General features: G+C 31.7%; 1 protein-coding gene across 2 annotated transcripts; it reads right to left on the minus strand.

Annotated features, from left to right (window-relative positions):
* Positions 1–1,406: 1,406 nt before the first annotated feature.
* Positions 1,407–12,112, minus strand: LOC126746175 (uncharacterized). 2 transcript variants are annotated; one of them, XM_050454323.1, is made up of 9 exons: positions 11,611–12,111; positions 11,416–11,557; positions 10,517–10,918; positions 6,181–6,317; positions 5,703–6,113; positions 2,233–2,525; positions 2,036–2,179; positions 1,565–1,983; positions 1,407–1,502 (listed from the first exon to the last, which is right to left on the minus strand). In XM_050454323.1, exons 1-9 carry the CDS (start codon positions 12,010–12,012, stop codon positions 1,456–1,458), a joined length of 2,397 nt encoding a protein of 798 aa, XP_050310280.1. In that variant the 5' UTR covers positions 12,013–12,111; the 3' UTR covers positions 1,407–1,455. The 2 variants fall into 2 exon arrangements, with proteins under 2 accessions (XP_050310280.1, XP_050310281.1); XM_050454324.1 differs by lacking the exon at positions 1,407–1,502 and having other exon boundaries at positions 1,821–1,994; positions 11,611–12,112.
* Positions 12,113–16,304: the final 4,192 nt, after the last annotated feature.

The following is a 16,304-nucleotide window of genomic DNA, read 5'->3' on the forward strand; positions in this document are numbered from 1 at the left end:
ATATGAAAGTCGATGATTTTCTTTACCAAAAAGACTCTCGCAAGTTTCCTTGAAATTGTAACCGTTTTGGAGTTATTGAGTAGTTTTCCCAGTGCATTGAAAAAATCGTGATACTATCAAAGGCTTGACAGAAATGCAAATATCTCGAAAACCCTTACAAACATTTTATCGGTTTTGGTTTCATATGAAAGCTGGTGAGTTTTTTTACAAAAAAGGTCCTTTACAGTTTCCTTATACATACAACTCTTTTGAAGTTATTGAGTAGTTCTTGCAGTGAGTTGAAAAATTCGTGATACTGTCAAAGGCCTTACAGAAATCCAAATATCTTAATAACTACTACAACGATTTTATTGACTTTAATTTCATATGAAAGCCAATGAGTTTCTTTACCAAAAAGGTCCTTACAAGTTTCCTTGTAAATATAACCGTTTTAGATTTATTGAGTATGTTATTCGGTGAATTATTATTAACTACTGCAGACCCTTGGACTGAGCGTATAATAACTGCCTGGAAGAAAGAATAAATTTCTTCCAGGCAGTTGAAAACCTTTGAAAAGACATACAATGACCTCAACTCCTTTACAACCCCAGTAAGTCTTAAGTAAATCGGTCTTGATTTTAATTTTTTATGAATTTTTAAACTTGAGAGTAAATTTTTTGGACCACTTTTCGAAAAAATTTGATCATTTCAAAAATAATAGACCAATTTACTTATGGTCTGCGTAAAACGATTAACAATAGAACCCTTTACAATCCCAGTGAGTTTTAAGTAAATCGGTCTTGATTTTAATTTTTTATGAATTTTTAAACTTGAGAGTAAATTTTTTGGATCACTTTTCCAAAAAATTTCATCATTTCAGAAATAATAGATCGATTTACTTCTAATCTTCTCTTGTTGATTACCAGTAGAATACCAATGGATAATTTAACATAAAATTCCTAGAAGGTTTGACCCTTTAGCAAATCTCGTAGATTGATGTTTTGTCAATCTTTTCCACTTTATTTCATCAAAATATGTTAATAGCGTTAAGCTCAACCTAAGCAACTCTTAAATGTTTTGCCTAAAATCAAAAAAACCAACTTTTAACTGCCTGGAATAATTGAATCACTTAACCCAAGAAACTAATACATTTTTCGATACGACTCGAATTGTATTTTAATTCCCATACACAGATGCAGAGCAAAGACACGAACCGACAAATCGACACGATAATGACCGAGATCAGCCATCAAAAGACGGAATAAAAATATGTCTTTTCAAAGGTTTTCAACTGCCTGGAAGAAAGAATAAATTTCTTCCAGGCAGTTGAAAACCTTTGAAAAGACATACAATGACCTCAACTCCCTGTAAAAAACCTTGCAAATCTCTACCCTAGACATTTGACTAAAAAATAAAACACAAACAAGTATCGTATATAGGACAGTTTTTAATTCACAATCAAGTACAATAAAATCTTCAATATGCCCGATCACTTCTAGAGAAAAACTTGTGACTTTTTGCAGCTGAAAATCAACATTTTCCATTAAAACATTATCATGACAAGGTAATAAAAGCAGAATAGTACCTTTCCAAGCGTTAACAGCCGCGTGCTTGGCCGCACTGTGACAAAAATCGTACACGTGCCTCACAGCACTTTTCCTCGCGTCTTCGTGCTTCATTTTACACTCCTCGTGCTTCTGTTTAATAGAAATCCAGGATTTCCTTAGCCAGAGCAGCACCCTGCTGCTATAAGTTCTCTTCGGTTTCCTTCTATGTTCCTCCACGTCGATTGTTACTATAGAAGAGTCGTTATCGGGCTCTGAGGTTGGTTCTTTCGGGATCTCGTGATGGCTAAACTTCCTGCTGGGTTTAAAAATGGTGGCAACAGACCCAGCGGGTTTCTGTCCCACCTCAAAGTCTCCACCGTCACAGTTCAAGTTTTCCAGTTTTAACATGAGGTTCTGGCCGACCTTTTTGCACTGGTTCACGTGCTCCTTGTGCTCCCTATAAGGTACCTAAAAGTACTATCGCCATTTTTCACTTATCAGGGCCTTACTTGTCAAAGCACTCATAATCTCCTTGATTCTGTGGGGGGCAACTTCTCGTATTGTTCGCAGCAATTTCCACCGTACAGGTGTCGCACATGTTTATGGCCACTGCGGTGTTCGGGGGGCCATACCGTTTATTACTACTGATATTTCTACAAAAAAAAACACACCATCAGAATTCCCACTTAAGTATATGGGAACTTACTGGTTATTATTGGGGCTAATTTTCACACTGGTCTTTGATTTTTTGTCTCGTTTATTCCCTAAGGGTTTGCACTCAGAACCGTTGGAGCAGCCGCACGACCTCGAGCCTTCTGATCTCTGAGCGCTCTTCTGAGAGACGTTGGATTGGTTGTAGCTGGAGATCGATTTCTGAGTCTCGTAAACGGTTTCCACGACCTTCTGGTACATGTCGTTCAGGCGTCTTATTTCCGTCTTTTGATGGCTGATCTCGGTCATTATCGTGTCGATTTGTCGGTTCGTGTCTTTGCTCTGCATCTGAGTATAAAATAATTAAAATACATTAATTCGAGTCGTGTCGAAAGATGTATGAGTTTCTTGGGTTAAGTGATTCAATTATTCCAGGCAGTTGAAAGTGGGTTTTTTTGATTTTAGGCAAAAAATTTATGAGGTGCTTAAGTTAAGCTTAACACTATTAACATATTTTGACGAAATAAAGTGGAAAAGATTGACAAAACATCAATCTACAAGATTTGCTAAAGGGTCAAACCATTTTAGGAATTTTATGTTAAATTATCCATAAGTATTCTACTGGTAATCAATAAGAGAAGATTAGAACTAAATCGATCTATTATTTTTGAAATGATGAATTTTTTTCGAAAAGATATCCAAAAAATTTACTCTCAAGTTTAAAAATTCATAAAAAATTAAAATCAAGACCGATTTACTTAAGACTTACTGGGATTGTAAAGGGTTCTATTGGTAATCATCTAACGCAAACCATAAGTAAATTGGTCTACTATTTTTGAAATGATGATTTTTTTCCAAAAAGTGGTCCAAAAAATTTACTCTCAAGTTTAAAAATTAAAATCAAGACCGATTTACTTAAGACTTACTGGGATTGTAAAAGGTTCTATTGGTAATCATCTAACGCAAACCATAAGTAAATTGGTTTATTATTTTTGAAATGATGAAATTTTTTCGAAAAGTGGTCCAAAAAATTTACTCTCAAGTTTAAAAATTCATAAAAAATTAAAATCAAGACCGATTTACTTAAAACTTACTGGGATTGTAAAAGGTTCTATTGGTAATCATCTAACGCAAACCATAAGTAAATTGGTCTATTATTTTTGAAATGATGAAATTTTTTCGAAAAGTGGTCCAAAAAATTTACTCTCAAGTTTAAAAATTCATAAAAAATTAAAATCAAGACCGATTTACTTAAAACTTACTGGGATTGTAAAAGGTTCTATTGGTAATCATCTAACGCAAACCATAAGTAAATTGGTCTACTATTTTTGAAATGATGATTTTTTTCCAAAAAGTGGTCCAAAAAATTTACTCTCAAGTTTAAAAATTCATAAAAAATTAAAATCAAGACCGATTTACTTAAGACTTACTGGGATTGTAAAAGGTTCTATTGGTAATCATCTAACGCAAACCATAAGTAAATTGGTCTATTATTTTTGAAATGATGAAATTTTTTCGAAAAGTGGTCCAAAAAATTTACTCTCAAGTTTAAAAATTCATAAAAAATTAAAATCAAGACCGATTTACTTAAAACTTACTGGGATTGTAAAAGGTTCTATTGGTAATCATCTAACGCAAACCATAAGTAAATTGGTCTACTATTTTTGAAATGATGAATTTTTTTCGAAAAGTGGTCCAAAAAATTTACTCTCAAGTTTAAAAATTCATAAAAAATTAAAATCAAGACCGATTTACTTAAAACTTACTGGGATTGTAAAGAGTTCTATTGGTAATCGTTTTACGCAAACCATAAGTAAATTGGTCTATTATTTTTGAATTGATGAATTTTTTTCGAAAAATAGTCCAAAAAATTTACTCTCAAGTTTAAAAATTTATAAAAAATTAAAATCAAGACCGATTTACTTAAGCCTTACTGGGATTGTAAAGGGTTCTATTGTTAATCGTTTTACGCAAACCATAAGTAAATTGGTCTCTTATTTATGAAATTATGAAATTTTTTCGAAAAGTAGTCCAAAAAATTTACTCTCAAGTTTAAAAATTCATAAAAAATTAAAATCAAGACCGATTTACTTAAAACTCACTGGGATTGTAAAGGGTTCTATTGTTAATCGTTTTACGCAGACCATAAGTAAATTGGTCTATTATTTTTGAAATGATGAAATTTTTTCGAAAAGTGGTCCAAAAAATTTACTCTCAAGTTTAAAAATTCATAAAAAATTAAAATCAAGACCGATTTACTTAAAACTTACTGGGATTGTAAAAGGTTCTATTGGTAATCATCTAACGCAAACCATAAGTAAATTGGTCTACTATTTTTGAAATGATGATTTTTTTCCAAAAAGTGGTCCAAAAAATTTACTCTCAAGTTTAAAAATTCATAAAAAATTAAAATCAAGACCGATTTACTTAAAACTTACTGGGATTGTAAAAGGTTCTATTGGTAATCATCTAACGCAAACCATAAGTAAATTGGTCTACTATTTTTGAAATGATGAATTTTTTTCGAAAAGTGGTCCAAAAAATTTACTCTCAAGTTTAAAAATTCATAAAAAATTAAAATCAAGACCGATTTACTTAAAACTTACTGGGATTGTAAAGAGTTCTATTGGTAATCGTTTTACGCAAACCATAAGTAAATTGGTCTATTATTTTTGAATTGATGAATTTTTTTCGAAAAATAGTCCAAAAAATTTACTCTCAAGTTTAAAAATTTATAAAAAATTAAAATCAAGACCGATTTACTTAAGCCTTACTGGGATTGTAAAGGGTTCTATTGTTAATCGTTTTACGCAAACCATAAGTAAATTGGTCTCTTATTTATGAAATTATGAAATTTTTTCGAAAAGTAGTCCAAAAAATTTACTCTCAAGTTTAAAAATTCATAAAAAATTAAAATCAAGACCGATTTACTTAAAACTCACTGGGATTGTAAAGGGTTCTATTGTTAATCGTTTTACGCAGACCATAAGTAAATTGGTCTATTATATTTGAAATTATAACAGTTTTTTTAAAAAGTGGTCCAGATAAAATTTGCTGATGTATAAAGGATTGCGAAAATCCAGCTATAGCTCATTTCAGTTAATAAATGAGGGACCATAACAATGGTACTGAATCAAAAAACTCTTAAAGAAGTTCTTGGTGCCATTATCTCCCTGATAGAATGGCAAAGCAACAGAACGGAATGGTGTGTTTCTCCTTCATGGAAAAACTATTTTTGATACCTACTAGTGTTATATTCGTTCTGCAATAGTTTCCGATCTCTGGAAAAAACTAATTCTTTTTTCCAGAAGTAACTTTCATTCATTTCCAGGCAGTTAAAGTGGGAATATTTCAACTGCCTGGAAGAAATTTATTATTTTTTCCAGGCAGTTGAAGTCATTTCCTTTCGGTAGATAAAACTTGAACGAGTAAGTCCAAGGACCCAAAAACGCTCCCCAAAACTCAATAAGGGCCCCTAATTTAACTCCCACTGTGGCTCCATTTCGCTCCAATCCTAATACTGACCTTTATAAGCATCCTCAGGGACTCACTATCCCCAGCAGGAATGGCCCGATTGCTCCCAGATGCATAAGGTATAATAAACGTATTCCTGCACGCGCTCGCACAATCCCTCTTCTGTCTGCCGCATTTGTTGCACACCGACGTCTTCTCCTGGTCCCCTTGGCCCCATTTGAGCCCCTTACCTGTGCCCGAAGACTTTCTACCTTCGACCGTTTTCTGCTCGTGCTGCGACGTCTGTTTGTCCATTCTCAAGGTGCGATTTTGGCTCTCGTTGATTTGCCTGAGGGACACTTGGACCGACGCGTCCGAGTCCGTGCTGGTGTCGGCGGTTCTTCGTCTCGGGGGCGGCGAACGTGCCGCCTCCTGACTCAACCTCGGTAAGGTTTGCACCGATTGTTCGTGCAAAATCAGGCCCTTAATAATAACGGGAAAATTTGATGGAAAACTTTTGTTTTATTGGTTTTTAAAGTGGTTCGTTTACTTGGCACCGTTCGTCGCAGCCTTTCTTCTTTTTACCCCCGAAGCACCCCACTTTGTTCTTTTTCTTCTTCTTAGTTTCGCTTGACGAAGTCTCTGATGAAGTCGATGCCTTCTGCTCCCTCACCATTATGTTAACGTCTAAAAAGTTCATTAAAGGATCGAGTTTTCGTCACAAAATTACGCAGTAAATGTCCTTAAAAATACTAATAAGTTTAAAAATTCATAAAAAAAATCAAATCAAGACCAATTTATTTGAAACTTACTGGGATTGTAATGCATTCTATTGACAATCGATAGAAAAAGACCAGAAGTAATTTGGTCTATTATTCTTCAAGTTATAAAAGTTTTTCAAAAAATGGTCTAAAAAAATATAGTCTCAAGTTTAAAAATTCATAAAAAAATCAAATCAAGACCAATTTATTTGGAACTTAGTGGAATTACAAAGCGTTTTATTGGCAATCGATAGAAGAAGACCAGAAGTAAATTGGTCTATTATTTTTCAAGTTATAAAAGTTTTTCAAAAAATGGTCTAAAGAAATATAGTTTCAAGTTTAAAAATTCATAAAAAAATCAAATCAAGACCAATTTATTTGAAACTTACTGGAATTGTAATGCATTCTATTGGCAATCGATAGAAGAAGACCAGAAGTAAATTGGTCTATTACTTTTCAAGTTATAAAAGTTTTTCAAAAAATGGTCTAAAAAAATATAGTCTCAAGTTTAAAAATTCATAAAAAGATCAAATCAAGACCAATTTATTTGAAACTTACTGGGATTGTAATGCATTCTATTGACAATCAATAGAAGAAGACCAGAAGTAAATTGGTCTATTATTCTTCAAGTTATATAAGTTTTTCAAAAAATGGTCTAAAAAAATATAGTCTCAAGTTTAAAAATTCATAAAAAAATCAAATCAAGACCAATTTATTTGAAACTTACTGGGATTGTAATGCATTCTATTGACAATCGATAGAAGAAGACCAGAAGTAAATTGGTCTATTATTTTTCAAGTTATAAAAGTTTTTCAAAAAATGGTCTAAAAAAATATAGTCTCAAGTTTAAAAATTCATAAAAAAATCAAATTAAGACCAATTTATTTGAAACTTACTGGGATTGTAATGCATTCTATTGGCAATCGATAGAAGAAGACCAGAAGTAAATTGGTCTATTATTTTTCAAGTTATAAGAGTTTTTCAAAAAATGGTCTAAAAAAATATAGTCTCAAGTTTAAAAATTCATAAAAAAATCAAATCAAGACCAATTTATTTGAAACTTAGTGGAATTACAAAGCGTTTTATTGGCAATCGATAGAAGAAGACCAGAAGTAAATTGGTCTATTATTCTTTAAGTTATAAAAGTTTTTCAAAAAATGGTCTAAAAAAATATAGTCTCAAGTTTAAAAATTCATAAAAAAATCAAATCAAGACCAATTTATTTGAAACTTACTGGAATTGTAATGCATTCTATTGGCAATCGATAGAAGAAGATCAGAAGTAAATTGGTCTATTATTCTTTAAGTTATAAAAGTTTTTCAAAAAATGGTCTAAAAAAATATAGTCTCAAGTTTAAAAATTTATAAAAAAATCAAATTAAGACCAATTTATTTGAAACTTACTGGGAGTGTAATGCATTCTATTGGCAATCGATAGAAGAAGACCAGAAGTAAATTGGTCTATTATTTTTCAAGTTATAAGAGTTTTTCAAAAAATGGTCTAAAAAAATATAGTCTCAAGTTTAAAAATTCATAAAAAAATCAAATCAAGACCAATTTATTTGAAACTTAGTGGAATTACAAAGCGTTTTATTGGCAATCGATAGAAGAAGACCAGAAGTAAATTGGTCTATTATTCTTTAAGTTATAAAAGTTTTTCAAAAAATGGTCTAAAAAAATATAGTCTCAAGTTTAAAAATTCATAAAAAAATCAAATCAAGACCAATTTATTTGAAACTTACTGGAATTGTAATGCATTCTATTGGCAATCGATAGAAGAAGACCAGAAGTAAATTGGTCAATTATTCTTCAAGTTATAAAAGTTTTTCAAAAAATGGTCTAAAAAATATAGTCTCAAGTTTAAAAATTCATAAAAAAACAAATCAAGACCAATTTATTAGAAACTTAGTGGAATTACAAAGCGTTTTATTGGCAATCGATAGAAGAAGACCAGAAGTAAATTGGTCTATTATTTTTCAAGTTATAAGAGTTTTTCAAAAAATGGTCTAAAAAAATATAGTCTCAAGTTTAAAAATTCATAAAAAAATCAAATCAAGACCAATTTATTTGAAACTTACTGGGATTGTAATGCATTCTATTGACAATCGATAGAAAAAGACCAGAAGTAAATTGGTCAATTATTCTTCAAGTTATAAAAGTTTTTCAAAAAATGGTCTAAAAAAATATAGTCTCAAGTTTAAAAATTCATAAAAAAATCAAATCAAGACCAATTTATTTGAAACTTACTGGAATTGTAATGCATTCTATTGGCAATCGATAGAAGAAGACCAGAAGTAAATTGGTCTATTATTCTTCAAGTTATAAAAGTTTTTCAAAAAATGGTCTAAAAAAATATAGTCTCAAGTTTAAAAATTCATAAAAAAATCAAATCAAGACCAATTTATTTGAAACTTACTGGAATTGTAATGCATTCTATTGGCAATCGATAGAAGAAGACCAGAAGTAAATTGGTCTATTATTCTTTAAGTTATAAAAGTTTTTCAAAAAATGGTCTAAAAAAATATAGTCTCAAGTTTAAAAATTCATAAAAAAATCAAATTAAGACCAATTTATTTGAAACTTACTGGGATTGTAATGCATTCTATTGGCCATCGATAGAAGAAGACCAGAAGTAAATTGGTCTATTATTTTTCAAGTTATAAGAGTTTTTCAAAAAATGGTCTAAAAAAATATAGTCTCAAGTTTAAAAATTCATAAAAAAATCAAATCAAGACCAATTTATTTGAAACTTAGTGGAATTACAAAGCGTTTTATTGGCAATCGATAGAAGAAGACCAGAAGTAAATTGGTCTATTATTTTTCAAGTTATAAAAGTTTTTCAAAAAATGGTCTAAAGAAATATAGTTTCAAGTTTAAAAATTCATAAAAAAATCAAATCAAGACCAATTTATTTGAAACTTACTGGAATTGTAATGCATTCTATTGGCAATCGATAGAAGAAGACCAGAAGTAAATTGGTCTATTACTTTTCAAGTTATAAAAGTTTTTCAAAAAATGGTCTAAAAAAATATAGTCTCAAGTTTAAAAATTCATAAAAAGATCAAATCAAGACCAATTTATTTGAAACTTACTGGGATTGTAATGCATTCTATTGACAATCAATAGAAGAAGACCAGAAGTAAATTGGTCTATTATTCTTCAAGTTATATAAGTTTTTCAAAAAATGGTCTAAAAAAATATAGTCTCAAGTTTAAAAATTCATAAAAAAATCAAATCAAGACCAATTTATTTGAAACTTACTGGGATTGTAATGCATTCTATTGACAATCGATAGAAGAAGACCAGAAGTAAATTGGTCTATTATTTTTCAAGTTATAAAAGTTTTTCAAAAAATGGTCTAAAAAAATATAGTCTCAAGTTTAAAAATTCATAAAAAAATCAAATTAAGACCAATTTATTTGAAACTTACTGGGATTGTAATACATTCTATTGGCAATCGATAGAAGAAGACCAGAAGTAAATTGGTCTATTATTTTTCAAGTTATAAGAGTTTTTCAAAAAATGGTCTAAAAAAATATAGTCTCAAGTTTAAAAATTCATAAAAAAATCAAATCAAGACCAATTTATTTGAAACTTACTGGGATTGTAATGCATTCTATTGGCAATCGATAGAAGAAGACCAGAAGTAAATTGGTCTATTATTTTTCAAGTTATAAGAGTTTTTCAAAAAATGGTCTAAAAAAATATAGTCTCAAGTTTAAAAATTCATAAAAAAATCAAATCAAGACCAATTTATTTGAAACTTAGTGGGATTGTAATGCATTCTATTGGCAATCGATAGAAGAAGACCAGAAGTAAATTGGTCTATTATTTTTCAAGTTATAAGAGTTTTTCAAAAAATGGTCTAAAAAAATATAGTCTCAAGTTTAAAAATTCATAAAAAGATCAAATCAAGACTAATTTATTTGAAACTTATTGAGAAGGTAAAGCGTCCTATTGGCAATCGACGGAAAAAGATCAAAAGTAAATTGGTCAATTATTTTTGAAATAATGAAAGTTTTTCGAAAAATGGTCCAAAAAAAATTACTCTTAAAATTATTCTAAGTTGAATTAGAAAAAGGCAGTTCTACATACAAAACTGCCTGGAACAAAAAGAAACCCTCACCTTTGGACTGGGTACCGCCGGACTTAACGATGGTCCTCTTAGTCTGGATACAGAATTCGCTCGCAGGCAACACCAGGCCCCTCTTCACGGCCTCCTTGGCATCGAACACCTCGCACTCGCAGTCTTTTTTATCCAAGTTGCACCTGGTGAACTTATCAATTCCCGAAGAGTAATTTTCCGGTATGCAGACCCTCGTGGTGGAGGTAAGGGCGTCCCTGGTGTCCCCGGTACAGTTGGCCAAAGTCATTTTTGACGTGGTGGTGAGTTTCTTGTCGCTGGTGGAGGCGTCCTGTAGGTGAGGCTTGGTGAGGCTCGAGACTGTATGCGAGGTGGTTTTGGGGCAACAGCCGCACGTACAGTTCGGGTCTCGGTCCCAATGGTCGGTTTGGATCTGGGAGTGGTCTGCGAATTGAATTTGTCAAAAGCTTTACGGAAATCCGAATATCTCGAAGACGGTTATACCAATTCATTTGGTTTTGGTTTCATGTGAAAGCCGATAAGTTTCTTTATAAAAAAGGTCTTTACAAGTTTCCTTGTAATTGCGACCGTTTTGGAGTAATTGAGTAGTTTTTCCGTTGTACTAAAAAAATCATGATCCTGTCAAAGGCCTTACAGAAATCCAAATATCTCGAAGACTGTTATACCGATGTCATTAGTTTTAGTTTCATATGAAAGCCGATGAGTTTCTTTACCAAAAAGGTCTCTACAAGTTTCCTTCTAAGTACAACAGTCTTAGAGTTATTGAGTAGTTTCTCAAGGGATTGACAAAACTCCTGAAACAGTCAGAGGTCTTACCAAAAAACCTAAATATCTTGAAAGTTCTTGTACCGATTTTATTAGTTCTAGTTTCATATGAAAGCTAATGAATTTCTTTATCAATAAAATCAAATTAAACTCACGTCTCTCCCTGTCAGTCTGGACTGTGGCAGCAGCCCCTTGGTCCCTCCTTGAATGTACATCGTCAATTTGACTGGTCACTTCTTTCGTGTCCCTTGACTGAGTGGAACTGCCCTTCTCTATTTTCTCCCTCTGTTTTCCTCCCTTGTACAAAATAATGAATCAAATTTATTGTTAGTTAACCTAACGCTTAATACCTCTCCACTTGCTCCTTCGCCACATTTACACAAATTCCTGTTACACTTTGGTCTGGAAACGACGATTTCCGTGACGTAATTCACCAACGAGTTACGACTGTCGAACGATTTTTTTTTGCTGTTTGTCCGATGATTGTCCGCGTAAGTTTTTAGGGCCCTGTCGCTGTGCCTACTTAAGACCGTACCCAAGTCTTCGCTGGATTTATGGTTGAAATATTCATTTTTAAAGCTCAGCAAGCAGGACTTTTCGCAGCAGGTCAAATAGTCGATTTCCCGCAGTAAAGTTTCGTATTCCTCCTCGAGCATACGGTCCAGGGGGGCCCGGGAGTCGCCTTTTTGCCATTTTTTGCTCAGCAATTCGCTCAGGGAGTTCCTCGGGGGTTTGTGGTCATCGCGTTGCATCGAGGCAGCAGGGATGTTTTTAAGAGAACAAAAAGTGTTTCTCGTAAATGACTTGTGAAGGGTGATTTGTCAGCTTTGGGGTTGGTTTTTATTGCGTGGGTGCGTTCCTGTTTTAAGTCATTATTTGAAGTGCACATTGTCCGCTAGGGAGGGAATTTTCGGGGCAAGTGAGTTTTCTAACCTTTAAATATTTTCAGGAAATTGGCATGGAACCCTCTTTTCAAACTAGATAAAATTAATCCTCTGAATATTTTAAAAATCTATTCCACGATCTAAGGAATACTCTGCCTGTAATTTAATTCATATTTATATAGCTGAAACAACCAATTAAATGCTTTATAGAACTCCTGCCTAAAACTGGATACTTAAGGATCTTCCATGGGAATTTCAAGAATATCCTTTCTAAAAGTTTATATATTGGTACGAATATTCAAGCTCCTGGAATGTTCTCTATGATTTTTTTGTAGGCGAACTTAAACATGCTTGTACCGGAAGCCGAACTGGAAAAGATATTCCGAAAAGTGTTTTAAGTGAATATTTGAGAAAAGTATTACTGAAATTTATAAATTCCTGGAAGGATAAGATATGAACTATTCCAGGTACACTTTTGCGATTTACAATGAAAGTTGACGCCTTTTTTATAGAATTATTTGATGTATAAACGATTTGTGAGGCATAGCCCCAAGTTAAGAAAAGTAGAAATCTTAGATTATTTTATCGAATTTCAAGCAGGATAATTTAGAAACTATTCGTGGCACACTTTTGCGGTTTTCAGTGGATGATGACGCCTTTTTTACAGAATCATTACGTGTATGAACCATTTTTGTAACTTGAGAACTTTTTAAGTTAGAGCCGAATTCATGAGACACAGTCCAAATCCAAAAAAAATGAAATTTTAGATTATTATGTTCAGTTTCAAGCAGAATAATTGAGAAACTATTCGTGGCACACTTTTGCGGTTTTCAGTGGATGATGACGCCTTTTTTACAGAATCATTACATATATGAACAACTTTTGTAACTTGAGAACTTTTTGAGTTAGAGCCGAATTCATGAGACACAGTCCAAATCCAAAAAAAATGAAATTTTAGATTAATATGTTCAGTTTCAAGCAGAATAATTGAGAAACTATTCGTGGCACACTTTTGCGGTTTTCAGTGGATGATGACGCCTTTTTTACAGAATCATTACATATATGAACAACTTTTGTAACTTGAGAACTTTTTGAGTTAGAGCCGAATTCATGAGACACAGTCCAAATCCAAAAAAAAATGAAATTTTAGATTATTATGTTCAGTTTCAAGCAGAATAATTTGGAAACTATTCCAGGCACATTTTTGCGGTTTTCAGTGGATGATGACGCCTTTTTTACAGAATCATTACGTATATGAACCATTTTTGTAACTTGAGAACTTTTTGAGTTAGAGCCGAATTCATGAGACACAGTCCAAATCCAAAAAAAAATGAAATTTTAGATTATTATGTTCAGTTTCAAGCAGAATAATTGAGAAACTATTCGTGGCACACTTTTGCAGTTTTCAGTGAAAATTATTCCTTTTTTTATAGATTTTTTAGTACTAGTCTTTGACCAAAATATACAGATTGACTTAAAAAATTTAAATTATTAACTTTTAACTGCTTGTAACTAAAAAACGGTTAAACCTACTAAAAAAATTGTTATTAGGGATTTAATGCGGAAGAAATGTATTTTTTTTTTGTAAATGACTTATGAAGGGTGTTTTGGCAACTTGCGGTTAGTTATTATCCTATGGGTGCGTTCCTTCTGTTGAGCGTGTGTTTGATTGAAGTACATTCTTCCCTAGGAAGGGAATTTTTATTGAACAAAAGTTTCCTAAGGACTTATTAAAGCTTTAAATATATTATTGCAAAGTCCAGGGATATATGACTGCCCATTCATTTTTAATATTCATTAAACCTTTCATGGAACGCTCTCCTCAAAATATTCTGATAATATTACGTTATTAAATTAAATTTAAAAAAAAAGGAATGTTCCAAGAATACCTTAATAACTCTCTGCACATCCTAGCAATCTATTCACTGATAAAAGAAATATTCTCCCTCTAATTCATTTAATATTGATGGCTAACACAAGCATTTAAATGCTCCATAGAAACCTTTTCCAAAATCTGGATAGAATATTCCTTCGGCGTCTTGGGAGTTCCAGGAATGTACTTTCTAATATTGTAAGAGACTATATTGTAAAGAGATTTAATATTTTCAAATTCCCGCAATATTTTTTATACTTGTGTCTTAAGTGTATCCTTGTGGTTCATAGGGAATGTTTGAGAAAATTATTCCTGGAAGGATAATTTGGAAACTATTCCAGGCACACTTTTCAAGTTCTCATTGGAGGTTGAGGCCTTTTTTATAGAATCATTTCATGTATAAACGATTTTCGTAGTTTGAGAACTTTTTAAGTTATAGACGATTTTGTGAGGCATAGTCCAAAGTCAAAAAAATTGAAATCTTAAATTATTTGATCGACTTTCCAGCACGATAATTTCTAAACTATTCTAGGCACACCTTTACGGTTTTCAGTAGATGTTAACGTCTTTTTTATAGAATCATTTGATGTATGAAAAAATTTCGTAGCTTAAGAACTTTTTAAGTTATAGTCGATTTTGTGAGGCATAGACCAAAGTCAAAAAAAATTGAAATCTTAGATTATTTGACCGACTTTCAAGCACGATAATTTCTAAACTATTCCAGGCACACCTTTACGGTTTTCAGTAGATGTTAACGTCTTTTTTATAGAATCATTTCATGTATAAAAGAATTTTGTAGCTTAAGAACTTTTTGAGTTATAGACGATTTTGTGAGGCATAGTCCAAAGTAAAAAAAATTGAAATCTTAAGTTATTTGATTGACTTTTAAGAAGGATAATTGGAAAACTATTCCAAGCACACCTTTGCGGTTTTCATAAGATGTTAACGCCTTTTTTATAGAATAATTTCATGTATAAAAGAATTTTGTAGCTTAAGAACTTTTTAAGTTATAGTCGATTTTGTGAGGCATAGTCCAAAGTCAAAAAAATTGAAATCTTAAATTATTTGACCGACTTTCAAGCACGATAATTTGAAAATTATTCCAGGCACACCTTTGCAGTTTTCATTAGATGTTAACGTCTTTTTTATATAATCATTTAATGTCTAAAAGAATTTTGTAGCTTAAGAACTTTTTGAGTTATAGTCGATTTGGTGAGGCATAGTCCAAAGTCAAAAAAATTGAAATCTTAAATTATTTGACCGACTTTCAAGCACGATAATTTGAAAACTATTCCAGGCACACCTTTGCAGTTTTCATTAGATGTTAACGTCTTTTTTATATAATCATTTAATGTCTAAAAGAATTTTGTAGCTTAAGAACTTTTTGAGTTATAGTCGATTTTGTGAGGCATAGTCCAAAGTAAAAAAAATTGAAATCTTAGATTATTTGACCGACTTTCAAGCACGATAATTTCTAAACTATTCCAGGCACACCTTTGCGATTTCTAGTAGATGTTAAGGTCTTTTTTATAGAATCATTTAATGTATAAAAGAATTTCGTAGCTTAAGAACTTTTTAAGTTATAGTCGATTTTGTGAGGCATAGTCCAAAGTAAAAAAAATTGAAATCTTAGATTATTTGACCGACTTTCAAGCACGATAATTTCTAAACTATTCCAGGCACACCTTTGCGATTTCTAGTAGATGTTAAGGTCTTTTTTATAGAATCATTTAATGTATAAAAGAATTTCGTAGCTTAAGAACTTTTTAAGTTATAGTCGATTTTGTGAGGCATAGTCCAAAGTAAAAAAAATTGAAATCTTAGATTATTTGACCGACTTTCAAGCACGATAATTTCTAAACTATTCTAGGCACACCTTTGCGGTTTTTAGTAGATGTTAAGGTCTTTTTTATAGAATCATTTTATGTATGAAAAAATTTTGTAGCTTAAGAACTTTTTGAGTTATAGTCGATTTTGTGAGGCATAGTCCAAAGTCAAAAAAAATTGAAATCTTAAATCATTTAACCGACTTTCAAGCACGATAATTTCTTAACTATTCCAGGCACACCTTTGCGGTTTCTAGTAGATGTTAAGGTCTTTTTTATAGAATCATTTCATGTATAAAAGAATTTTGTAGCTTAAGAACTTTTTAAGTTATAGTCGATTTTGTGAGGCATAGTCCAAAGAAAAAAAAAATTGAAATCTTAGATTATTTGATCGACTTTCAAGCAGGATAATTTGATAACAATTTCAGGCAGACTTTTCCAGTTTTGAGTAAAAATTGACG

Source organism: Anthonomus grandis, chromosome 17, assembly GCF_022605725.1.
Source record: "Anthonomus grandis grandis chromosome 17, icAntGran1.3, whole genome shotgun sequence".
NCBI lineage: Eukaryota > Metazoa > Arthropoda > Insecta > Coleoptera > Curculionidae > Anthonomus > Anthonomus grandis.

Bases quoted from the DNA above. Each gene is read 5' to 3' on its own strand.
- LOC126746175 (XM_050454323.1), bottom strand. From the start codon at position 12,012: ATGCAACGCGATGACCACAAACCCCCGAGGAACTCCCTGAGCGAATTG. The intron at 6,318-10,516 runs GTGAGGGTTTCT...TGAACTTTTTAG, and splicing joins CGGCGGTACCCAGTCCAAAG to ACGTTAACATAATGGTGAGG. The intron at 2,526-5,702 runs GTCAGTATTAGG...TTTTATACTCAG, and splicing joins CCCTGAGGATGCTTATAAAG to ATGCAGAGCAAAGACACGAA.